General features: G+C 40.1%; 3 protein-coding genes across 8 annotated transcripts in view; 2 read left to right on the top strand and 1 right to left on the bottom strand.

Moving 5' to 3' along the window:
• Positions 1-5,620, top strand: part of LOC141441817 (malonate--CoA ligase ACSF3, mitochondrial-like) — a 47,445-nt gene extending 41,825 nt beyond the window's left edge. For 2 of the 3 annotated variants that reach the window (XM_074106693.1, XM_074106695.1), the window contains 4 exons: positions 132-335; positions 1,274-1,422; positions 2,071-2,218; positions 2,749-5,620. In XM_074106693.1, the coding sequence (XP_073962794.1) occupies positions 132-335; positions 1,274-1,422; positions 2,071-2,218; positions 2,749-3,045 (798 nt within the window). In that variant the 3' untranslated portion in view covers positions 3,046-5,620. The remainder of the gene's footprint in view (positions 1-131; positions 336-1,273; positions 1,423-2,070; positions 2,219-2,748) is intronic. The other variant, XM_074106694.1, reaches the window with a different exon arrangement.
• On the bottom strand, positions 5,004-19,446 carry LOC141441819 (uncharacterized). Of its 4 annotated transcripts, XM_074106696.1 has the most exons (10): positions 19,214-19,446; positions 18,837-18,945; positions 13,610-13,805; positions 12,718-12,838; positions 11,578-11,690; positions 10,114-10,246; positions 8,489-8,648; positions 7,642-7,810; positions 7,201-7,326; positions 5,004-6,671 (listed from the first exon to the last, which is right to left on the bottom strand). In XM_074106696.1, the coding sequence occupies exons 3-10, from the start codon at positions 13,791-13,793 to the stop codon at positions 6,133-6,135; spliced, it is 1,545 nt and encodes a 514-aa protein (XP_073962797.1). In that variant the 5' UTR covers positions 13,794-13,805; positions 18,837-18,945; positions 19,214-19,446; the 3' UTR covers positions 5,004-6,132. The 4 variants fall into 4 exon arrangements, with proteins under 4 accessions (XP_073962797.1, XP_073962800.1, XP_073962798.1 ...); XM_074106699.1 differs by lacking the exon at positions 18,837-18,945; XM_074106697.1 differs by lacking the exon at positions 19,214-19,446 and having other exon boundaries at positions 18,833-19,193.
• A 5,358-nt stretch (positions 19,447-24,804) lies between these two features.
• LOC141441758 (ornithine decarboxylase 1-like) overlaps positions 24,805-25,523 on the top strand; it is a 72,513-nt gene continuing 71,794 nt past the window's right edge. Inside the window, exon 1 of the mRNA XM_074106608.1 lies at positions 24,805-25,050. The gene's annotated coding sequence lies outside the window, so the exon portion shown is untranslated. The remainder of the gene's footprint in view (positions 25,051-25,523) is intronic.

The following is a 25,523-nucleotide window of genomic DNA, read 5'->3' as shown; positions in this document are numbered from 1 at the left end:
CTTAATCATAATTACCACTGTTCATGCACACGAAACACCAAAGATTTTTGGGTGCATCGTTTTTTAAGCCAAAACCGTTACTTTAAAAAAAAGATTTGGTTCCCAGTCCCAGTATACTTTTTCTCCTTAAGATATCTGGCCACCGCTTGCTGGAGCGCTACGGTATGTCTGAAACGGGCATGGCGCTGAGCAACCCGTACCGACCGGCGGAGGCCCGAACCGTGGGCTGCGTCGGGACTCCTCTGCCCGGCGTGGCGGCGCGTATTGCCGCACCCGGGGACTCCGGAGTTTTGGAGCCACTCGTCACTGTTGCCACTCCTGCCGCTGACACGAGGGTGAGTCATAACAATAGGGATGTTGACACCATTAAAAAATAATTCGAAGACACGACTCCAGTAAAAAAAACGCTTTATTTTAGCCCCGAAAAACCAGATACATTTTCGATTAACTGCAAAATTAGATTTTTTGTTGCTTCAAACAAATAAATAGTTAGTTGATTGAGTTGCCGAACAAGTGACGTCATATGTTGCTATTTAGATTTAAACTCTATGGGAGAATTGTGTTTTGACAGCTCCTAAAAAGTACGTCAGTTGATTGGTGGAGTCAACATCCCTATTATGTAGATATAACCAAAAAATTTGGAGCTTCGCTAAGGAATATGGCTTCTCCTTGAGACTCCAGCCAATATTTAGACAATATTGTGAAGTTTTACGCCAGCAAATATCTAAAACGGAAAATTATTGCTAGCAAGCACTGTATTGCCGCTTTTTAATACTCAACCCTACACTCATTTCGGAGGGATGTGGGAAGCTGATGTAAAGAGTACTAAATACCCTTACCGTTTGGTGTGTAGGTAAGGTTCGACCAAGACATATTTTTTACTCTCTACCATGACTTATTATTAGAAACTTAAATACTAGAAACTTAAATTTGTTTCATTGAAAAAATAACATATATTATTGGACTTACGATTGTAATCGAAATCAGACAAAATTAATATTATAAGAATTCATATAGGTACGTATTTATTTATTTTTTTTGTAACCTAGGATCCCAAAGAAAGGCTAAAACCGTGTAAGAGACCCAAAAATTTCCCTAAACTTATTAGGCAATGAACATAATTATCCTATATATTTGTTACGTACTGATAGTTATTAACCCTTTGAACGCCAAGAACACCTAAAGATGTCGTATGCGGCCGTGCCTGAAGTCTGCTCGACGCGCAAGTAGAGAGTAAACATGCTTCGTGAGCTTTATTATTATTGTCCTTCAGATATCATTGGAGCAACTAGGTTTGGCGCCGAAAGAGGAAAAGGAGCCGGAGGTCGAGTGGCGAGCTCCGGACGTGACTGAACACAAGCCTTCCGGCACCGATGTCTACCAGGGGGAACTGCTGCTGAAAGGACCTGGAGTTTTCTCCAGGTAACTGCATCATAATTCTGGATTTAACATTTTTAGGGGCCAACTTGACTGGACTTACCTAAGTGATCCGGATCAGAAACCTATTGAGATATCGCATCGAACTATATTATAATCAAGCATTTTACTTTTCCAAATTATAATGAAACTTTGCAGGTGGTAGGACCTTGTGCAAGGTCCGCCCGGATTGCTACCACCATCTTGCTCGCTAATCCTGCCGTGAAGCAGCAGTGCTTGCACTGTTGTGTTTCGGTGTGGAGAGTAAGATAGCCGGTGAAATTACTGGCACGTGAGGTATCCCATCTTAGGCATCTAGGTTGGCAACGCGTCTGCAATACTCCTGGTGTTGCAGATGTTTATGGGCGGTGGTGATCTCTTACCATCAGGAGACCCACTTGCTCGTTTGCCATCCAGTGGAATAAAAAAAAAACGACAGTTCTGAAAAACAGAAAAGTGTAGCTTATGCTGCGAATCGAACCTAATTCCTGGTCGATCTGTGATGCGTCTTTCACCATGTACACTAACACATAATATAAATGTACTATTTCAAAACTAAAATGAAGTAAATAATAGCAAGGACCTAGTGTCTTTGGCCCTTAAGGCGCGTCAACCTCAACTCAAGTTAATATGTGTTAAAAACGTCATCACCAGGTACTACAACCGCGCGCCCAAGCCGGACGACTCTGACTTCACGCCGGACGGCTGGTTCCGGACCGGCGACACGGTGTCCTTCGCCGGCGGCCGCTTCCGGATCCTCGGACGGACGTCCATCGACATCATCAAGACTGGCGGCTACAAGGTCAGTATAAAACTTGTGTAGATATAGTGCACAGGTAATGTATTTCCATCGGGAAAAGTCGGACCAGTCAAACTAATCCAAATAACCTTCCGGAAAATTCCAGAATAATTTGAAAACACTATGCATGGTTGTATTAAGCGATAAGACCGCCTACTCATATTGTCTACCCTGAATTCTGTGTCCATACAAATTTTTGTACTGATTTGTGTTGTGCAATAAAGAATATTTTGTATTTTGTATGATTGGATAGTTTCCCGGGTTAAAAATATTTTTCTATTAGATTGTTAGAAAATACTGAACACGTATTTTTTCTTATGTCAATCAAAAATAATGACGAAGACGAAGCACTTCAAAGTTGCCGTGACGTCACGCCGTGCTAAAAAGTGTCGCACGCGGAACTGAAACTGGCTATATCTTTATCATTTTTTGTTTAATTGACAAAAGAAATAATACGTGTTTTCTAATAATCTAATTGGGAAACTAATTTAATTAGAATATTTTTAAGACACTAGCCTATTCAACCATTTCAGGTAAGCGCATTACAAGTGGAATCAGCCATACTGGAGCATCCCAGCGTTGCTGACGCCGCCGTATTGGGCGTCGAAGACGAAAGCTACGGCGAAATAGTCTCAGCCGTCGTAGTGCTCAAGGAACAAGCCACACTCACCCTCAAGGAGCTGAAAGACGATGCGGGCAAGAGACTGGCGCCGTACCAACTGCCAAGGAACATGATCGTGGTCAAGGAAATGCCGAGGAACGTGATGGGGAAGCTGGATAAGAAGGAGATTAGGAAGCTGTATGGTGAAGCTCTGGCTGTGAAGAATTAGTTGGAGGATTTGATGGTAAATGTTTAATGTATGTATTATGTTTATGTATATAGCACGCGAATTGTCGCAATAAGAACTACGCAGAGTTGCATACAGGGAACGGTCCGGAGTTTGGAGTTCTTCATTCAGAGTTGTGATATACCATGGCTGCTTCTTCTCTGGACAGTTGTGTGTTGAGTCAAACAAGCGATAGAAAAATTAGTGACGTATGGGATAGTTTATTTTTATTAAGCCAATAAAGTTGCACGTCTAACGATACGGGGACGTATCTGAATATTGAAATTTAATATATCTAAAGTTAAACAGTTAATGTTCAAAATATCGAAAGTAGGTTAGGTTAGGTTCGATATTTTGACCGTCGATATTTTAGCTATCGATATTTCAATTTTCGATATTCAGATACGTGCCCAACGATACTGCATGTAGGACCGCCTGGCCGTCTGACTGCCTGTTACGTGGATTCTACTTTATAGAGGCTCGATAAAGCCCAACTTTAAAGCTTAAAGTCCATTAGTACCTACTCGTAGTTCGTCACTAACATTTTAAACTTCCCGAGTGTTACAGTGCTAACTTGTCAATTATTTTTGAGCTTGACTTTACATTATAGAGAACGCAGCAGTATGAAGACTGAACTCGAAAGTCGGGACCACACTGACTATCAGTGCTTTAATTATGAAATATCAACTGGTTGCTACGGACGTCTCGCGCACGCATTAGTGCCAACGTCCTTTGAATGCGGCGTCCAGTGCAAGTTCTTTGAATAAATAAATAGATGTCTATACCAAAAAATAAATAATAATTCACAGTTAGTGCTTGAAGCTAGATCGTGTTTCCCAATCTTTCACAAATGACTAATACGCTTTGAAATGCCTTAATAAATGTAGAAATAAATTTATAGTTTTACAAATTTGATCGATCACACGAGTGCTTTAATCTTATTTTTTAATACAATTGCATTTATCGGTTATAGTACCTAAATTAATCTTTGTTATGTGTTCATTAAATCGTTATTGTTACATAGTCTTATAGGACCTCCGGGCTTTGAAGCTGCGCTTAAAATATCCGTTCTTTATGCTAGGCTCAATTGGATTATGATTCAGCCAAACAGCTATAACCTTTTGAGACGTTTGAATTAAGAATAGTATCAGCTTTATACTTTCTGGAATAAATAAATCTCGATTTAGTGTTAAGGTCAGATTAGTAACTAGTGTCAAAATGTAGAACAGTGCAACCATTTAATTTGACAATGCATAATTTGTATGTTCATAATCAAAGCATATTCTTTTCTTAATTCATGCGGATCTTTGTAGCTTTTCCCGTGCAAAAAGAAGGGTCCCTTTCAGAGTCGCTGTAAACGAAAGTTTTGATTTGAACCTGCCGCTGACTCGCTTGTAAACTCCATTTCAACAGAATCTGACAATCCTGTAGACACTTCCAGCCAACTAATATGAACACCGGGTTGCCTAAGTCTTTGTGATTTGACTATTTTTTCTTTTTTGATTCCTTTTAGATTATAATCACATCAAAAGGGACATACATAATGACGGCTATCGTTTTTTCACTCACTAGATGGCGCACTGTTGCGTGAGGTTATTAAGTATGGCTTTCAAAGTCTGTTATTACGGGCGTGAAAACAAAGTTTAGATTAAAATCATATTTAATACACCTTAAAACCGTACCATAAAAATATCGAGCATGCCACAGTGTTGCATAGTCCCCGTTTTGTTCGGAAAAAAGGGAGGACAAATGTTTCCGAAAGACAAAACTGTCTCAAAACACAGACATTTATTGCCCCGGAACGCATATTTGCCATAATTAATTTCAGATATTGCAAAATATTCATAAAATTATTCTGATTATAAATAAACCCGCGTAGCTCACCCAAAAACTATGAGATTTGACATTTCGGAGACCTCACGCTACACTAGCGCCTCTAGTGGCGAATTCATACGCGATAGCCCTTATTGCCCACGTTAGGGTATCTTAAATGTCTGGAAAATTGACAGATTCTATTGAAATGTTCTGTATATGCCATAGTGGCGATACATTGTGGTGATGATAGTACGTTGCATTCGAAAGGCGTTATAAACATATGTACGTATCTACCACATCTATTTTCGTATTTATTAGCAGAATGTTTTCTGAACGAAATTTAAGTTTTTTTTTTTTGCATTTCCCCTTTTTTACATATTATTATTATCGTTGAGCTTGCTAACAAGGATTTTAAGTAGACCTTTACGCAAGTTTCTTCCTTCTTCATTTATATAGTTCGAAAAAAAAGGCAGTAGTTCCATTAAAGGTACTGACGATGACGAATAAAAATACTTATACTTATAAAAAGCTGTGTAATGGGATCCTTCTCTCATTCCTTTAAGGCTTTATATGAAAGCCGGTTGAATGATCCCCGAGTTACTTGTTGAATAATTGTGTGGCATAATATTCTTTGTTGTATATTTAGAGTTTGTTTATTGTTTTTGTGAACAGTTAGCTTGCTAGATGATAACAGTTCTTTGTTATATTTTAAAGATTGATCGATTGTTGTTATCTGTTGAATAAAATACATGTTTTAGTAAAACTAATGTTTTATTACATTATACTAAAAGACAGTACATTAATAGCACTTGTATTCACTTAACAACCACTTTGACTTTACTTTGTTTATACAGTGCATATTTTGAATACAAACAAAACTCAAAAAGTAACTAGACGCTGGGTTTAGTGATACGAAGTGATATTGCGATAAATTTTAAGTTTAGCATTAAATGCTGGATCGTATTTTTTTCAAGTAGCAATGGTGCAGTTGCGGAATGAAAAGGGTGACCTTAAGGTCAGTTTTTGCTTGCTCAGTATCTGTTTTATCGACCGAGTATGACATATTCCGTCATAAAGTCATTCAGAAAGTAACATGTGCTTGCAACGTGTAAATGAATTTATTGAAAACTGGTCATGGTAAACCTTTTCATTCCGCCAGTGTACAGTAACTTGACGCTAGTGAGAAGTTTATGCTTATAACAAAAATACACGCTGTATTTAACCTTCAATACTTGCATATTTACTAGTTTATTGAATTTCCTAAAATAATATTAGTCAGTCCTTTTTAGTAATTTCTAAGAAGCTCCTAGCGGCTGCAGTAGCATTAAGCAAACAAGGAGCAGAGAACGTAGCAGAATTGACGGCGTCAGACCAACTAGAATACATGGCCACCACCGTAGCTACGACACCCATCATCATGACAACCAAAGCTAGCAACAAATCATACCATTTTATATTATATCGCTCTAAACCCTGTGCAAATAACTCGTCGTAGCTATTCATAAAAGTCTTATACTTCGTTTCTAAGGCATTGCGCAGGATAGGTAGCGTCGCGTCGCCATTTTCTAAATATCCGCCATTTTGTTTTTTACTCTTGTACGATACGGACATTTTTAGGTCGTCGTCTTTTGAAAGGTTTGCCTTCGCATGGCACAGTTTGAGGAAGAATAGAGGTGGAAAGATGAACATGAGAGGGCCTGTGAGAGTTGAGCCGACGAGGCCCATGACTATGTCGAAGCGAGGCACAGTCTCTCCAAGGAACACGGCGAATGCGACGATGGCAGATCTAATTAGGCAGCGCTGGACGCAGAAGTCTGCAAACAAATTTTCTAGCATTGTAGAAGGAACAGTAAGGAAAATATATTTAAGCTAGCTATTGCCTGCGACTTCGTCTGTGAAGAATTTGTTTATCGGTCTCCAGCGGTAGGTAAGTATGCAATTTTCCTTGATAAAAACTGTCCTGTGTTCGTTCCAGGAGGGTCGCGAAACTATTTCCATATACTTAAAAAAAACTTCATCCGAATCGGTTCACCGGTTATTATACGACTTTCGCAATTATAAATATTTGTCCCAGAGTAGTTCGGTGCGTTTGAGGCAGTGGCGTAGCTAGGTAACCTAGGGCCCTGGGGCAAATAAGAAAATGGGGCCCACTGCTATCAAAACTGGTAAGGTTTTTTGAAGTAAAATCATTATACATACGAATACTTTAAAAATGCTAAGCAACTTTATCATCAGCTATAAAGCAGAATTTCGAGGGCCCCCTGAGCTTGAGGGCCCCGGGGCACTGCCCCGCCTAGCCCCTTGGTAGCTACGCCACTTTGAGGTAATTATAATAGTACTAACCTCTTGGTATGTTCAGCAAGTCTTCAACGTGCTGAAAGAGCGCGGAGTTGCCGACGGCACTGGACAGGCAGAGCTGCAACGTCACTAGCAATGCCACCACGAATAGCGCCACCGATGGCGGTATGCCTGAGAGAAAATAGGCAAGTGTTGTAAGAACTTAATAATACCGAATCAGTTTGGGGGAGAAAGGTTCTCGAAGTGGTGACCTTTTGAATCAGAAGACGAAAAGTTGGCAGTCCCCCACTAGGTGGACTTGAGGTGGACTGACATTGTGAGAGTTATGGGCAAACAGTGGTTGCATAGGTGGCAATTTTTTTCGCCCTCGTTACTTTGCTAGAACTGAAGATGCTACTGCGAAAGAAACAAAGGCGAAAAATGAACGCAGTTCTTACTTCATCTTTTGTGAAGGAACTAGAGCGAAAAAAACCCTCGCACCCTCACCTTGCAGTATATTGTTATCGACGTCTATCCCGTAGCGATAGGCGGCGAGCGCGGAGGTGACGGCAAACAGGGCACCAGTGAAGGCAAACCCGAGCAGCACGGCGCGGTTGATCTTGCGACTGTCTTTCATATCCACTTGAATGGTCAACAGCATTGGGTGGATGTCGAACTGGTCGGAGACAAAAATTTAATAAATATTTATACTATTACGGGCTATAGGTAGCTAATTACAGGCTTTTTTATCCGCTCACGTAAAAAGAGGGCATCATAGTGGCATCGTAGCTCTCAAACGGATGGAGCGACTTTGATGCGGTTTTTTAACGTGAAAGCGAGTTTCCTTGCTTCTCCTGGGTTCTTAGCTATGTTTCATTAAGATCGGGACGTTCAAGTTTTTTAAGTTGGCTTGGTTAAGTTAAATTGCTGAGCGATGCGTAGGTAGTATTTTATGTTGATTGTAGGTACCTTACACGTTATTTACTTGTGGTATCATTTAACCTAATGATACCTACCACATTTTATGAAATCCAACCACTAGAAATTGGTTATATTGACTTCCAATATTAATTTCGTTAACATCCTCTCTTAGTTCTGCTTGTACAATTTTTAGTTCCGCTTGTAGGTACAGTCAAGTTCAAAAATACGTACTTATCAAACCTTTCAAAAATATATACCACAGCCTTATTCCGACGTAATAAAGCTGTGGTAACATATTTTTGATTTTTTAAATACATACATATTTTTGCACCTGACTACAGTTTAGTTCTGCATGTACTATTTTTAGTCCTACTTGTACTATTTTAGTTTTTCTCGTACTATAACTTATTCCATGGTTCTGCGTTACCGTTACCTGAAAAGAAATGATCCCATAGGCCACGATGAGGTCCTGAGGCCGCGGCTGGTAGGCCAGCACGCCGGCGCTGGCCGGAGACACGTCGTCCAGCAGGATGCAGCTCCACGTGCATATCGCCACCGTGCTCACTGTGCACACTGAAGTTACGGCTAGTGTTCTAGATAAACAAGTAAATAGTTATGATTTTACATTTAATAAGAGCTCATGTAATTTAAATAAATTCGGCTGGTTAGATCATTTTCCCAAAATCGTTATTTACCTGTAGCATAATATACATTGGCGCTTTTCCCCAAATATCCTTTTTTTGTCACTATGGTTTTTTAATGAAGAAAATGTTTACTATCGTGTTTTTTCTCAATTTTTAATGACACTGAAACTGATGCAAGCTAACCCACCGGGTGTGTAATGATTGGTATAACAACTTTTTATATTTTTTCACTGGGTATAACAACATTTAATACAATTTCATTGGATATAATCACTCAAGGGACATAATACACTTTTGGTATAACAACAATCAGTATAATTTCATGGCGTATAATGTTCAAATAGTATAATACATTTTTGATATAACGTTTAATGGATATAATGTATATTGGATATAAGTATTAGTGGTATAATGTTTTTTAAGATATCATTTTAAAAACTATAGTATTATACAAAAGAGTCGGTTCTGGCGTTTCGCCGGCTGCTGCGGCGGCTCGCTTGCTTCGCTCGCTCGGCTCGCACGCTGTAAGGTCACCTTCCACCTAACATACTCCTCCTCGCTTCGCTCGTCGTCGTAACCTAACCTACACCAACCTACTTTAGAGTAAAATAGGTAAGAAATAATCATCATCCCAGCCTATATACGTCCCACTCCTGGGCACAGGCCTCCTCTCAGAACAAGAGGGCTTGGGCCGTAGTTCCCACGCGGGCCCAGTGCGGATTGGGAACATCACACGCACCATTGAATTGCTTCGCAGGTTTGTGCAGGTTTCCTCACGATGTTTTTCCTTCACCGCAAAGCTCGTGGTAAATTTGAAATGTAATTCCGCACATGAATTTCGAAAAACTCAGTGGTGCGAGCCGGGGTTTGAGCCCACGACCCTCTGCTTGAGAGGCGATAGGTCAAACCACCAGGCCACCACGGCTTTTACCACGGCAAGAAATAATAGTAGTAAGTATTCCAAATTATGGCAATAGTACATTATACCAACTGAGCTTTATATCGAACAAAGTTATATCCCATGTATGTTATACGTTATGACTGTTAGATTAATAGTTGTTATATTACAAGTTCATTATATCTGTTGATAATTATATTACATGAGAATATATCAAATGTTGTTATATCAAAAGTGCATTATATCCTTTAATCGTTATATCCAGTGAAAATATATCAAAAGTGCATTATATCGAGCGTTACGCACCCAAACCTACCTGTTTCTGTGTTAATTAAAATTGAGAATAGGCGCGATTGTGAAAATAAGCTTCAGTAAGAAAACATATTAAGAAAAAAAAAAACATTTGTTAAAACACGCAATGGAAATTTTGCTACTAGGAAATAAAGATTCTGGAAAATTGGTCTAACCAACCCAGTTATTAATGCAAGTGTCAGTATCAGAACTCTCTTCACTTACTTCATGTCCTTGGGCGAGCCGAGCCACATGACGGGGCACAGCAGGAGCCCTATGAGGAGCATCCACACGCAGTACGACACGCCCACCTCGCCGCCCGTTATCTTCCACCAGAATATCTGCATGCTTTGAGACGCTGGAAGCGACAAGAATCGTGAAGGCTTTGAGGAATGTTGTAGTAAGAGGCTAAGGTGTAATATGCCAAAAAAGTCTAAAAAAAAAGACGCTATCTTGTTTAACTAATACGTACACTAATACCCATGCTGGACAGCTGGACACCCAAGCCTATTATATATGCACAAGCCACAATACGGTATTTGACTATTTTGTATATGTTTTATAAATTAAAACTACACAATACCTGTTATCGAATAGAAAAACCATTTTTAAGCTACCTTTACAAATAACAAAGTTATAAAGGTTTGAAATTTAAGATTAGACGGAGAAAGACATACTGGCATGTGACGTCACACGCCAGTACCGCCATACTTGCTGCATAGAGAAAAGCGTTTGAGAAAGGGACAGGTATATAGATTTTTCAAAAAATCACAATAAATCCAATTTTCAACCGATTTAAATTTTCTCTTCGCTGAACACTATCTGTATATCTATATTTTCATAATAATATTAAGATATGGCAAAATCAGGAGTTGTCAAATACCGTATTACTTAAAATCCTTAATATTCTCTATCCTTATAATCTCTGAGAATTTATGTCGTCCGTAATGCATGGCACATGCATGGAGAATTTATATACACGTCTATAATTTACTAGCTACGTATAATATGGCTGTTCCCAAAATGCGTAATATTTTTATCATCACTGATCTCTTGTCATTCTGTGATCGACTTATCTCACTCCCCATTAATTGATGACACTAACCTTATCCGATTTTACCCGCTGCTTCCTACGCGTAATCCGTGAATCTGACGGATTTCATTAAATTCGTGGAGGAACCCCAAAACTTACATCGTGGTTCTCATTGCGTTGCGTTAAATCAGGGTTTCTCAAACTTATGGCTCCACGCACCCCTGTTAAAGTTTCTAGACGATAGCGAACCCCCGCCCCCAAAGAAAGTAATAAAATTGACTGTTGGAGAAACTAAAAATAAATAATACAAAAATACTCCAAAAACCAATCTTAATCATCTTGCTAGTCTTGCAGCCTGGTGGTTTTTGGAGTCACGTAAACCTTGTCGCGAACCCCTACCGTCGAATAACGAACCCCTAGGGTTCGCGTACCCCACTTTGAGTAACCCTGCGTTAAATAAAGTAAACGTACGAGTGCTCGTCACTGTCCCAATAGTTGGCATCTTTAATCTTATGTCATTAGCAATAGAGATGACAGCAGGGTGTCGTCTATTGGGAATTCGCATTAGCGTGTTGTAGCACTCGGACGTTTACCTTTCAGAAACTTTCGCATTTATAATAAGTATCAGTATGAAATCAGGATGTTAAACTTCTTACCGACGATGAAATTCGGTACTCCAGCACTGAAGACCGTAGCATCGATGAGGAAGGTGACCAGGCGGCGCGCGTGGCCGCCGAATGCTAGCTCTGCCACGGCCGCATACGGGTATCTGCCCAGCCAAGTTAGGTATAGGTAGTGCCACCAGAGTTGAGGCCACGCACATATGATGACATGTATCTAATGCGCTATGGCGCTGGTCGGGTGTTTGTACTGTTGGCAATTAAATATTTTCTTTCTTTCTTTCTTTCTTTCTTTCTAATGACAGCGGGATTTTGACATTCGCTCATTCTTTTAATTAATTCTCCCTTTACGCAATCAGTTCTTCATGTACATGTGTGTGTGGGTGTGTGTATAATTATTCACTTCAACTCTCGTGGCACTACCTAATGAATTACCCACCTATTCTAAAATGAGGGTTTGACAGGTGAAATGTCGCTAGATGGCGTTAATATCGAGAGGTCCGTTTGAGGTTACAATCTTGCTTATAATGGGCTTCTTAGTCAATCACATCACAACCGTGACACCAATATCAAAATTGTCAAGCTAATGCCAACTAATTTCTGACATTCACAAAATCCGGCCATCCGTAGGTAAGGTACCATCAGCCAAATATGTGGTCTACCACCCTAAAGTTGATAATCGTTTGCATGTCACAAAACAATAATGCCAATAGACGTGTTTGCCAACTTGAAAGTTTGACTTTAGCGACATTAGGTAGGAACTTGTTTAATTTGGCTGATAACCCCGATTCTTAATTATCTGTCGTGTTGTGATGTGACGCATCAGAACGGTATCGGTTTCATACATTTTATATGGTCGCGTTCACATTTATCTGATGCAGTGTGTTGTGACGGCTTGTGTTGTGTCGCATCACAAGCTTAAAGAGAGAGAGAGAGAGAGAGCATCACGACAGAACACGACAGATTTATTAATTATTTGTGAACCGGGTGTTGGGTGTTTATGCCTTGGGACCGAAGTCCGAAGGACGAGCGTCGGAAATTGTATATAAGTATGCGGCCGAGTTGAGAAACATCGAAATCGGACTTGGTTGGAGTTTCTATATGCGCTTACTAGATGGCGCTAGGAATCGCTACAAACAAATCTGCCAATCTAGTCTAGTTAGTTTCGCTACCGACCTGTTCTTTTCCCTGATAGTTGGCGCTATCTCCTTCGCCAACAGCCAGCAGCGACCGAGCAGCACCGCCGTGTACAGTTGCAGCGCGAACACCACCAGGACCAAGGGAACGGCGTATATGCCTGTAAAATTCATATAAAAAATCACGGATTTTCGATTTTTGCTGATGTCAACACCAGAAAAACAAAGCTGTTAAATTAGCCTTCAGTTAGATTTATCAGAAAACAATGGATGCGTTTTTTATCTTTTGTCAATTAAACAAGAAACGATGAAGATTAAAGGTCACAGCTCATACAGCCACCCGGTACCCGACCAACACTGCCTGGCCTCGAGCGGTTAGTATTCTTCATAGTACCTATGCATTTGTATGGGTATTGTGGTATGAGCTTACTATATCAACTCCGTAGCGTCACCGGATCGCCGCACTTGCGCGCGAGGTTGCCACGCGCGGACGGAGAGAGGACCACTCAGCGGATCACCAGAAATTTGTGGACCGCGCGAGGTCCACTCGTTGTCAACGCGCCGTCCGCGCGTGGACCACCTGTCGACAACGAGTGGACCCCGAAAGTCGAGGCGGCGCTGGTCGGGTGCCGGGTGGCTCTAATGAGCTGTATCTAACCTAGCCAGTTAAAGTTCCGCGTTACGTCATAACGTACCGTGCGACACTTTTAGCACAACGTGACGTCACGGCTCCACTCCAGAACTTACGCGCTTAATCTTTGTATTTTTTTGTTAGATTGACAAAAGAAAAATCGTGTCCAATGTTTTCTGATAATCTAACTGACCAAAGCACTAATTTTTGACCCTTCAATCAGCATCATCCCAGCCTATGTACCCACATGGGCACAGGCCTCTTCTCAGGGTCTACCTTAGTGTAAAGAGTTGTAACCCACCGCATGCTATGACGCTCCTCGGCAGCGCCACCACCGGGAACACTCCGAACAGATCCACGATGCACAGCACCGTAAAGAACACGCTGAGCCCGCCCGTGGTCTCCCCCGCGGAGTACTCGCCGTGGTGCACCACCACGCGCGGCTTGGGGGAGCCCAGGCGGGCCATGTCCGTGGGGTACTTCATTGTGACACGTGACTATAACAACACGGGCGTGATTTGAAATGTACACATGTGCCAGAGTTGCAAAAATATGTATAACGACTTTTGTGACTACCGGGTGGGCCCTGTAACAGGAGCAAAAAATTAAACCCCAGGTTCTGCTACTCAAATGGAAGTACTTTAATTATGCAACTTTCAAAAATTAAGTAATTTTATCATTATGTTTATTCCAAACAAATTAAATGCTATTTTCAATGTACGGCCTCACCTTTTCGCCTTTCACGTAACAAAATCAGAGATTTAAGTAGTAATACATTGCTTGTCCAATTAAACTTTAAACTATAAAAAAACACAATAAAAGTTATTTTCAAGTTGTAGAACTAAGTTAGCTCAGGATGAAGACCTGAAGCTGTGGTTTACTTTTTTGCTCCTGTTACAGGACCCACCCGGTATAAAAGTTGTGCATACATAATATTTTTACTTTGGCTGTAATCTTTGTAGTTGACTGTACACACAGAGGGAAGGGGAACTAGTCTGCTTCTTATTCTTCCGCGGGAGCAAGCGGGAACTGCGGGATACACGCCAGTTTTCCATACAACTGTAGTAAAGTATTGTATGTATGTATGAAGTTCCGTGGTTCCCACCGAAAGACCAGCGCTGGCTCTCGAGCATATGCTGAGGAGGGGTCCGTCCGTTTCGTGATTGCTTGCTTACATTGTTATCTCGTATGCCGTCGTTTATGTAACTGTCACGAATAAATGTTTTTTCATTCTTTCTTTCTACTAAAAATAGAAAAAAACGGAATCCATAGTTCCATCCGCGACTTACCCGGGACTTGTACTATTACTTATTCTGTGCCGGGACTACGTAGCTGTGATCTGATAGGATTTACATAATAATTACGCCGAAAAAGTGGTAACCTACATAGTAGGTGTAGGTACATAAAAGATAATTAAAAAAAAATACGATATTTTAGTACTTCGCCTATGTATACCCTGGGGTAAACTAAGTGTCGATGATTAGATCCTGTGAATCAGCTTCAAGCTAGAAACACTGACGCCGAAAGCGGTTGTGCGGCGCGGCGCGGAGGCAGTGCCGGTTGTAATTGTAATATTCGAACTAAAGTGAAAAAGGGCACACAGAATACCGCGCCACGCTTATTTCCCGTGCGGTATTCAGTGTGAGCTCTTTCACGTTAGCTCGAATATTACAACCGGCCTCCGCGCCACGCCGCACCGCACCGCCCCGCTATCGCTCTCTATACTCCGTTTAATTTAAGATTTGAATGAGGGCTATCGCGAATGAATTCGCCACTAGAGGCGCTAGTGTAGCGTGAGGTCTCCGAAATGTCAAATCTCATAGTTTTTGGGTGAGCTACGCGGGTTTATTTATAATTAGATTTTTTTTGTGAATATTTTGCATTACCTGAAATTAATTATGGCAATTATGCGTTACGGGGCAATGAATGTCTGTGTTTTGAGATCGTTTTGTCTTTCGGAAACTTTTGTCCTCCCTTTTTTTCCGAACAAAACGGGACTAAGCAACACTGTGGTTGCTGGATATTTTTATGGTACGGTTTTAAGGTGTTTTAAATATGATTTTAATCTAAGCTTTGTTTTAACGCCCGTAATAACAGGCTCTGAAAGCTACACTTAAAAACCTCACGCAACAGTGCGCCATCTAGTGGGACAAAAAACGATAGCCCTCATTGCCTAAGTCAAATTGTAATACACGTTTCTCGATATTTCGAACACAAATGGACTAAAAATACCTACATGTACATTTATTAGCCTTGTTGATTATGTTTTTATTATAGAAGTTCACACAATTTTAAACAGTTCATTTGTTTCATTAAAAAAAGTGTGCAAATTTTACCGTTAAGTTTCAAATGTTAAAATAAATGGAGTACTTATAGTGTGTTTCAAGCAGTGCATATTTTGAACAGTTTCTTTGTACTAAGCATACTTATTTAATTCAGCAATGATATAATTTTCCGCAGGTGTAATCTTGGCCAACAGATCAGCTACTAAAATGCAGGCAGGTAGGTACCAAACCTACATAATGGTACAAATTGTAACTAAAAATTGGGCTTTGTTTTTGTAACATTTAATTTAAATAGGTATTCACGTGAGTTGCATAATAACTTGGCAAAACAATTCTTCTAGAACAAAGTTAGCATCCTGACTAGTTTTTTTTAAAACGGCTATTCAACAGGTTACAATGATTTCATCATTTATCTTTTGCCTTATGTAGGTTACATTGAAATGAAAAAAATATATATTATGTGCATTCATTTTCTAAATATAAGTTTACAAGTTTACATTCCTAGTGCTCACGCCCTGCTGCATGTTGCGGTAAGGTCGTATCCTAATGCTCGTGCAACGGCCATGTTGGGCGCTTGGCACGGGCAGTAACGAATAAGTAGGTAAGTACTTATGGGAAACTGACTTTCGGGGCTCCATGAGGTGGGGCTCTAGGCATGGGCCCCGTGTGCCGTGATGGGAAAGACGACATATAAAAAATATACAATAAATACATTTTCGTAATATTTCCGAAGTCTAGGTCTACGTAGGCATAGAAGGCTTCTTCTAACTTAACAATCCGCAACTTTCCGCAGAAAATTACTTTGGCCGTAAGGTTCAGAACATAGCTGACAGTTTAATTAAGTAAACATCGTACAACAGAATTTTTAAATAAAATTTAGACGCAGAGGCAGGCTGGACCCACTGTCACTTCTACATTATATTATATATTACCTAAAGTTATCTCAAAGCTCCATTATAAAAATAATCACTTATTTGCATCTAATGACCGGATGTTGAATGAGTCACTGATATTAAGTGATAAGGATGCGCGAGCAGTGGGACTTTGTGTTCACTTTCGAGTTTCGTTAGAGGATAAAAATAGAAATTATTGCCCTTAGTCACAGAGCCTTAGTGTACGTTTTCGGTTACAAAATACGTCTCGATCGCGTTCGCGTTAAAATCTCAATTTGTATGCAAACACGAACAGCGCCTCTAGCGGAACGTTTGCGATGTTCGTGTATCCATACAAATTGAGATTTTAACGCGAACGCGATCGAGACGTATTTTGTAACCGAAAACTTACACTAAGGGTACAGGTTCTATTTACTTAAAGTTTTTTTCTCAAAAATGACCGTAAAAGTTGACATTATTCTTTACATATCAGAAGGTGAAGTGCATAGTTTATGGTCAGCGAAAAATTAAAAAGTTAAAAAGATTGGAGGCGCGCTAGCTCGACAATAATGAATTAGCGCGCCTGCAATCAGTTACTTTTTTTTTAAAGTTAAAAAGGCCGGATGGAAATGTTGGCACAAGTCGTATACAGCCAAGTCTAATGGCCGGTATCAGATATTTTGTTGGAACTCCGGGCTTTTTCTATTGGGTCTGAAATAGCTTGTGGGGTTTTCGGTGGAAAAATACACCTGCAGTTTATTTTTAATGAAAAAAGGCGGGAAAGCATATAGAAAAATATTGGAATAAAATTAAATTTTATAATATATTTTGAGAAAAAGTTTGTTCTATTTCAGAATTATACACCATTTTTGAGAAAAGCTTTATATTAGTCTCGGCTGGAATAGCAATTGCCTACTTCCAGGCCACGACAATAATCTACTATTACTAGCTTGCCCGCAACTCCGTCCGCGTGTGATAAATAGTTTACGTCCTATTTTCAGACCTACCGAAGTCCGAACCTAGCCGTTTCGGAGGAGTTTGGCCACAAACATTGTGACACGAGAATTTTATATATTAGATGGATTAAGAGCATTTATTGATCATTGACATGACAACGCAAAGTACGGGTCGGTATCAAAACGACGTCCCACCTTTATTTTTAAGCACAATGGAAGGAGAAGTCCCAAGAATTGTGATCACGCTAAATTTAGCATTGGTGCCTTTAGTTTTCATAAAAATGTAACCCTGAGCATCACCTCTTTTAATAACACCCACCATAACCTAACCAACCAAAAGTTTGGAAATCCTCGACTTTGTCACTTCAAAGTTCAATATCTCAAAAACGGCTAAACCGATCTTGATGAAACATGTCTAAGAAACATCGCTAGAAAACCTGATTTCAAATAAAAAAACGCATTCAAATGGGTCCACCCAATCGGGCTACGGTGCCACAGACAGACACACACACACACATGCGGACACACATAGCGGTCAAATTTATAACACCCCCGTTTTTGCGTCGGGGGCACAGAATATATAATTCGAAGGTTAAAAACACATACCTAATGACAACAAAAATGAAAACTCTGAATTTTCGCCCGGGGACCACCGTGGACTGCCCCGATTATACCAAATTAAGCAAAATTCTTTGTTTTTGGAATTATAAATTATCCCCGTTTTCAATGTAAAAATATTGGTTCTTTTAACGAACGACGAACGACTTTTATTTTTAACGCACTGCACGTTACTGCACATAAAGTTGCCGTAACATAGAATAGGTAAGTATTGAAAATTTGTTGTCGCCCGCGACTTCGTACCTAACGCGTACTTAGACAATAATATGGAGGTATAAATTGAATGGAATTTTTTAAGTATTTATACATACGTAGTGCGTAAAACTTCTACGAAATAATTTAAAAAAATAGCAGACAAAGTTGCGGACTATATCTAGCCAACTATGTTAGTCGTTCTACTTAAGTAGAGCTAGAATGGCTAATGTAGTGCAGTCCAATGAACGATAGGCTCAATTGAGGGCCCACTTAGGAATTGTATTTAGTTAATCTAGATTGTAGGGCTTATTCACGAAACGAGCAATGTGAAGTTTTCTTTGAAACAAAAATCGGCGCTACATATGTATAGACGAAAAAGCCTACATTATTTTTTTCACAGGTTTTCTTAAAGATCACAACATAACGTAACAATTTTTTTATCTATATTCAAGGTACTTAGGTGCCTCAGGACCTTCACGCGTGTAAAGCCACGGGTGGAAACTAGCACAATTTACACCTAGATATATCTACCTACTCTGAGAACGGATGGTTAGAACGCTTTTCAATGAACTAAGTATATTATTTATTATGTACTAACCTACCTTAGTTTTGTCTCCTAAAACCCAACAATCTTGGTATAGGTATTTTAAATATGGTACATATTCACATCACAAAATAACTCGGTCATCATTTTTCACGGTAAGGTTTTCACTGAAAAATCACACAAAATCAAACCACCTGCTTTCAAAACCGCCTTAGCCCGCCTGGCCGTACCTAATTCTAATTTAAAAATATAACTTAACTTTTTAAAAGCTAAATACTTAACACAAGCCAAAACTCCCTGGCAGCTCACAAAGCTAATTTTTAATATCTTAGTACACCGCGATTTGAATTTAAAAATAAAAGTGAACTTTCTAAAAGCTAAATAAGTGAAGTACATAACACAAAATCAAATCACCCTGGCAGCTCATAAATGTACCTTAGCTTGCCGCGATTTGAATTTAAAAGAAATAAAAAACTAAAAATTAACTTTTTAAAAGCTAGAGAGGGGACGTAGCCGCGCGAGCGCGACCGCGGTCTGCAGTCGGCGGATTTGTAACAGTAGAGCCTAATTAGTCCGCTCTACTGTGCACAGTGGACTGTCGCACACACAAGGCTTCCTATTCCTTTGAGTATACTGGGTGAAACCAGATTCCATAAAAAGAACTGCTTCACACTTTACATAATATTATGATCTTACGTTACGATAGAGATCTGTGACACTGATACTCGTATGCCCGAGTGATTTTTTCAAAGGATTTTCAGTGTATTTTGGGGTAATTTTGTGGTTGGTATGCTCCTTTAATTTATTATTATTATTATTTTTTTCGGACATTTAATTTATTAATTTTGTAATCAATTTTTATTTTCATTTTAAACTGTTGACATTTAACTGTAATTTTTACTAACAACAGATTGATAATGTTATTTGTATACTTTTTACTAACATTAATGGATGTAATTATCTGAAAATAAATTATATTATTATTATTATAGACCTTCCTTGAGCCCTGCTTAACGGTGAAGGAAAACATTGTGAGGAAACTACCAGCGCAGAAATTTGATTTGTGTGTGAAGCTCCCGATCCGCACTGGACCCGCGTGGGAACTACGGCCCAAGCCCTCTCGTTCTGAGAGGAGGTCTGTGCCCCGCAGCGGGACTTATACATATAGACCGAAGTGATGACGTAAACCTAGTGTAAGGTCCATCCATATTACTACCACCGTCTTCTCGCTATCCTGCTGCCAAACAGCAAGTGCTGCGCTGCTGTTGTTCCTACATATAGATTAAGACAGATATTTGAAGAAGTTTATCTATCACACAATACCCTAAGGGTCTACCGACGGGTCTACCGACGCGGAATAGGCTTAAGAGGACCAAAACTGCTTTATGTCCACGCTACGCTCGTTTCGCGTCGGTCTAACCGATCGACGTCTTTTTCGGTCTTACTTATTGCGTGGACATAAGGAGTTTTTTGATCGGCTAAAGCTGACTCCGCGTCGGTTTGGGGAGACCCTAACGCAGGAATTCGGATTGCGCGCCACGATGCCCCGAGACGTCTCTCCCATGTACTTCGTTTTTTTTTTTAGCATTAGAAAGAAGGTAAGCGATATTACGATAGGTCTTTTTATTGAAAAACGTTATGGGTAAACGCTCTAGAGTATGTGGGTCTCAGGGTGAGCAGATCAAAACAGAATAAATGGAGTGCCATTTTAACAACATTGCTTGCACTCATACGGCTTCGATTTGTTACCCCGATGCAACACCGGTACCGAAAGTAACGCAGTTCAAATACCTGCAGGCTACGAATAAGAATTATTATTCGTAGCCTGCAGGGCTACTGCGAAATTCGAAAATCGAAGTTATCGTATCGCGCGGCCCCTCTGACACTTAAACTATTTAATACGAGAGTGAGAGGGACGGAGCCTGGCAAAAATGGCGATCTTTAACCGGAATCCTTTTTGACTCAAAAATGCCTATTCGCACTAAAGGAAAAGTGTACGAAATGGTGGTGAGACCGCAGCGATGCTGTACGGTTCCGAATTTATAGTTCTTAATGTCTTTCCCGTCGTCGCCATTACAATATTATATCACACGTTACAGCACTCGCGTTTTGTTATTAATGACACATGTTAATTTCCAGATAATATTTCTATAAAATTGCATACAAAAGAGCGCAAAGAGTTTTTTTTCACCACTGTAGCTTTTTTGTAACGCTGTGATATAAGAAAACATTCTACAGGTTTCATAGAACCTTTGGCACAAGTTACGGCTACTGTGACTTTATTATCGCCTTTGGTAATATGCGTCGCTGCTGTAGTACTATTATACGATTGTTTACCACTATTGGAGTTAATTCGAGCTACTAAAGAGCCTCTAAGTATAACGTCTGCGCCAATATCTGACTATAAGAGAGTTAGGTCGTGCTAGAGCTAAGTATAGGATTTTAGTAGAACTAATAAACGGCGGTTATAGAACTTATTTTATCGCCAAATTGTTAGTTGAGTACCTAACGTTTCCGACGCTCGCGATCGCAATCAAATGACAGATTTCGCATACAACAACTGTCATTTGATTGCGACCGCGAACGTCAGAAACGTTAGGCAATACAGCCTCGTCTGGTATCAGAATTTGATATTTTAAAATTTGATTGATTTAATTTGATTGATACCTATGCCTTCACATAAAAAAAACTGTTACAATGATGTTTAAAATTGTCTGTTTGTCAGTTTGTTTGTTTGTGCGTTTGCTCGCGATAATCCCAGGAATGGCTTAACCGACGTGAATATGGTTTTCATTGATGTAATGTAGGTAGGTTTCTTGGATTAACGAATCGGTTCACAAGTAAAAAAGACTCAATATAAAGAATTTCAAAGAACACTTTTTACACATTTACTGTTAGTTTAACTTTGGCTGGCCTCCCACTAGGTGGACGGACGACACATTGCGAGAGTTGTAAGTGCAAGTGGCGAGTGGTCGTTCATTGTGGTGTTCTAAGGGAGGCCTTTGTTCAACAGTGGACGTCCTGCTGATGTCTGGCTGATGATGATGATATTGTTAGTTTAGGTACCCGAAGCTTTGGTTAACTATATAACCTTTTTGTGAATAGGTAGGTACAAAAGTAAAAATAATAGAAAGTAGGGAAATACAAACATAACTGGAAACACCGACATAGCTGGGAAAATATGAGAGTGAAAGTGGCAATGGGCGGGCCACATCGCTCGAAGAACAGATAACCGTTGGGGGAGAAATGTCCACGAGTGGCGACCATGAACCGAGGACTAAGCGTTGGCAGGCCTTCCACCAGGTTGACTGACGACATTGTGAAAATTGCGGGAAACCGGTGGATGCAAGTGCCGAGTTGGCGTTCATTGTGGCATTCTAAGGCATTTGTTCAGCAGTGGACGTCTTCAGCAGTTGCCTCACAACTGTGGTTAAGCATATCCAATAGAGTTCAGCTTAGGTTGCGGAGGGTGTTAAGGGCGCCACGCGCCTGGTTCTCTTGGTCCTCTTAAAAGAGATTGTCGGCGAGTACAGGGAAAACACAGGACATCTCCATGAAGTAGAAGTGATTAGCATCGGTACTCCGATTTTGTGTTCAGACGGTGCTTTATTCAGGCACCGTAAAGGACCTGAGTGTCACCATAGCCACGACTCTCTCATTGAAGTAGCATATCAAGAGGTCATTCATCACAAAATATACGCGCACCTGTCCCCGACCACGCCATCCAGCGCAGTCTCTTTCGGAATAACCTGAACTGCTTCTTCGGCCACTCCGCTCACGTTGTTTGACCGCACTGACAACACAAGACAGTCACTTTACGCACGTCCCACAGATCGCCGAATTCTGGCCCTACCTTCTAGGTAGGCTGGTGCCAAGAGTGGAGTCTCCTGTCCGTAAGGCCATGGTTTCTCTGACCACGAATGTTTGAGGGTGGTTTCTCTGAAACGTCGCCGGCAGCGGGTAGGCACTAACTCGTGTGGTGCGACGCACATCCAGATGCCACCGGTCGCGTGTGATGGGCCTGAGAAACCAGGGCCTTAGTGATAATAGGTAACAATAAAGCCGTTGAAAAGCCACCAACCCGTCATGCGGTAGAAAAGCAAAATGGGATAAAAGTCGCAGAAAAGCCACCCGTCTAGATAAACTAATCGGGATAAGTCCACAATCACAGGTATTTTATTCGGTAACTAAATTATGAATAGTGAACATTTTGAAGGCATGTATCTTTTGTAAGCTGTTAGGCAGTCGAAACAATAACTAACTGATAAATATAAGTTCACGCAGACGAAGTCGCGGGCACAGCTAGTTATATAATCATCATCATCATCCCAGCCTATATACGTCCCACTGCTGGGCACAGGCCCCCTCTCAGAACAAGAGGGCTTGGGCCATAGTTCCCACGCGGGCCTAGTGCGGATTGGAAACTTCGCACGCACCATTGAATCGCTTCGCAGGTTTGTGCAGGTTTCCTCACGATGTTTTCCTTCACCGCAAAGCTCGTGGTAAATTTCAAATGTAATTACGCACATGAATTTCGAAAAACTCAGAGGTGCGAGCCGGGGTTCGAACCCACGACCCTCTGCTTGAGTGGCGATAGGTCAAACCACTAGGACACCACGGCTTCAGTTATATAATAAAGTATATAGTGTATATAGTAAGTATAAGTTATATAAGGTCTATAGGTAGGTACATTATGCAACTTACCGCAAGGCTGAGGGTAAGAGCAGTCGAGTCGGGTTGCAGTACCCGTCAGCCAAATATGGGGTCTACCACCCTAAAGTTAATAATCGTTTGCATGTCATAAAACAATAATGCCAATAGACGTGTCTGTCAACTTGAAAGTTCGACTTTAGCGACATATTCATTTGATAGGAACTTGTTTAAAATTGATAGACCACTTATTTGGCTGATGGTACAGCACAAACATAAAGCAGTCGCAAAAAAAATTACAACCAGTGAAGAAGTCGCATGTACAGTGGGAGGCCCTGCCTTAACAACTTCTGCATATGCCAGTACTTTCTGTCGTACTTTAGAGTTTCACGTTGTAATCCAATACGCGTATCGACGGTGTATTGCGTACGTTGACATGACGGGCATGACCCAGGCGCTGTACAATTCTCCATACAAATAATTTACGCCGTCTCTATCGAGTACGGTTACCGTAAACTGTTATTTAATTTTTGTAACCGCTGACGCAAAAAGAGGGGTTATAAGTTTGACGCCAATGTCTGCTGCTGTCTGCTCTCAATTTCAATGCACCTATTTTTCACTTCTCATCCTCGTAAAGTTCGTGTTTAAAAACAAAAAAAGGCTCTTCAAATTAAAAAAAAATGTATATTTCTGTAGAACTGAAACAGCTCAAACAAATATCGACATTTCTTATTAAGTGCCTAAATGCCAAATTTCATAGTTTTATCTTCGACAGCGACGAACTTCCACCATATTAACTTTTATCCCCTATTTCAACTCAAAGCCTCTTTTTTGCGACAAAAGATAGCTTATTTGCTTTGCCAAGGTCTATTCTATCTCTGTACCAAATTTCATCAGAATCGGTTCAGCGGTTTAGCCGTGAAAACGCAACAGACTGACAGACAGAGTTACTTTCAGTTTCGCCACAGATTATATACAAGTTACTACGTTTGCTTTCGCATTTATAATATTAAACAAGTATGGATGTAATGAGAACATCAATAAACAGCTCCAAACAATGGATCCAAAAAAAAACTTTAAAATACAGCGCCATCTTTTTACGTCCCATTGTCGTAGTTTTATCTTTTGTCAATAGATGACGCCACTCGACGATCTTTATGTTCCATTCTACGCTGGTGTAGCAATAACATAACTTACATTTATTTTGTATTTTCCTTATAAATATTTATGAATAGAAATATAAAAGTTTTACTCATAAATTTAGTTATTGATATCAAAAAAAAAATACGGAAAGATAGACTCGAAAAGAAACACACTTTTTCTTTACGCGCATGTTCCATTTCATCGATCGCAAACAATGAATGACGTAGAAGTTGTAGGTGGCGTAGCGAACGCAGTTTCCGAACTCGCTCCTTTTGTGACATTTTTGCGAAACGTATATCACGTTTTCGTGTGAAAACTAATCTTAAAAATCACATTAGGGCATGGTCGATAAAGTTTTTCTTACGAAAAACCGTGATTTAAAATCTCTAATCGTGGTTAAGTTTTTTCGTGCCAAGTGCAACTAAGCTATCAAGATTCCGCCGATACTTCAAAGCCTACCCAGTGGGTGGCTTAACTTGGTAAGTTTCTTACTATTTCTACCTTATTCACCTGATTTTGGCAATAATTTAAGTAATCTAACTCATAATTTAAACATTTGGTTCGGCCTTGAAGCTGCGGCAGCTGCTACAAAAAGTAGTGAAACGTGTTATTTCTTCATTTACGTTCAGAATATGCTTTATTTTCTGTAAAAATCATATAGTTCTAGTTAAGTCATCGTTATTTGCTCATGATTCAACCTTAATTATAGCCAATTCGGGCCACTTTGAATCATTCTTCCTATTAATGATGTGACGATTTTTACGTCATCATACGGTATCACTTGCCAATAAATTCACGGAAAGAATTATCTAGTTTCTGTGTGAAGGCTGTGCTCTGTGAATTTTGTTTTTAATCTAGATAGTAGAAAATTAATGCATTGCTATAAAAATTCCTTTTGTTTTAATAATTCAGTTAGGCTAAACTTGTAAAAGAAAACAGGTACTTAGTCCAG

This window comes from Choristoneura fumiferana, chromosome 24 (assembly GCF_025370935.1).
Source record: "Choristoneura fumiferana chromosome 24, NRCan_CFum_1, whole genome shotgun sequence".
Lineage (NCBI taxonomy): Eukaryota > Metazoa > Arthropoda > Insecta > Lepidoptera > Tortricidae > Choristoneura > Choristoneura fumiferana.
The sequence above is the reverse complement of the archived record's forward strand: the minus strand, read 5'-3'. Positions and strand labels throughout refer to the sequence as shown.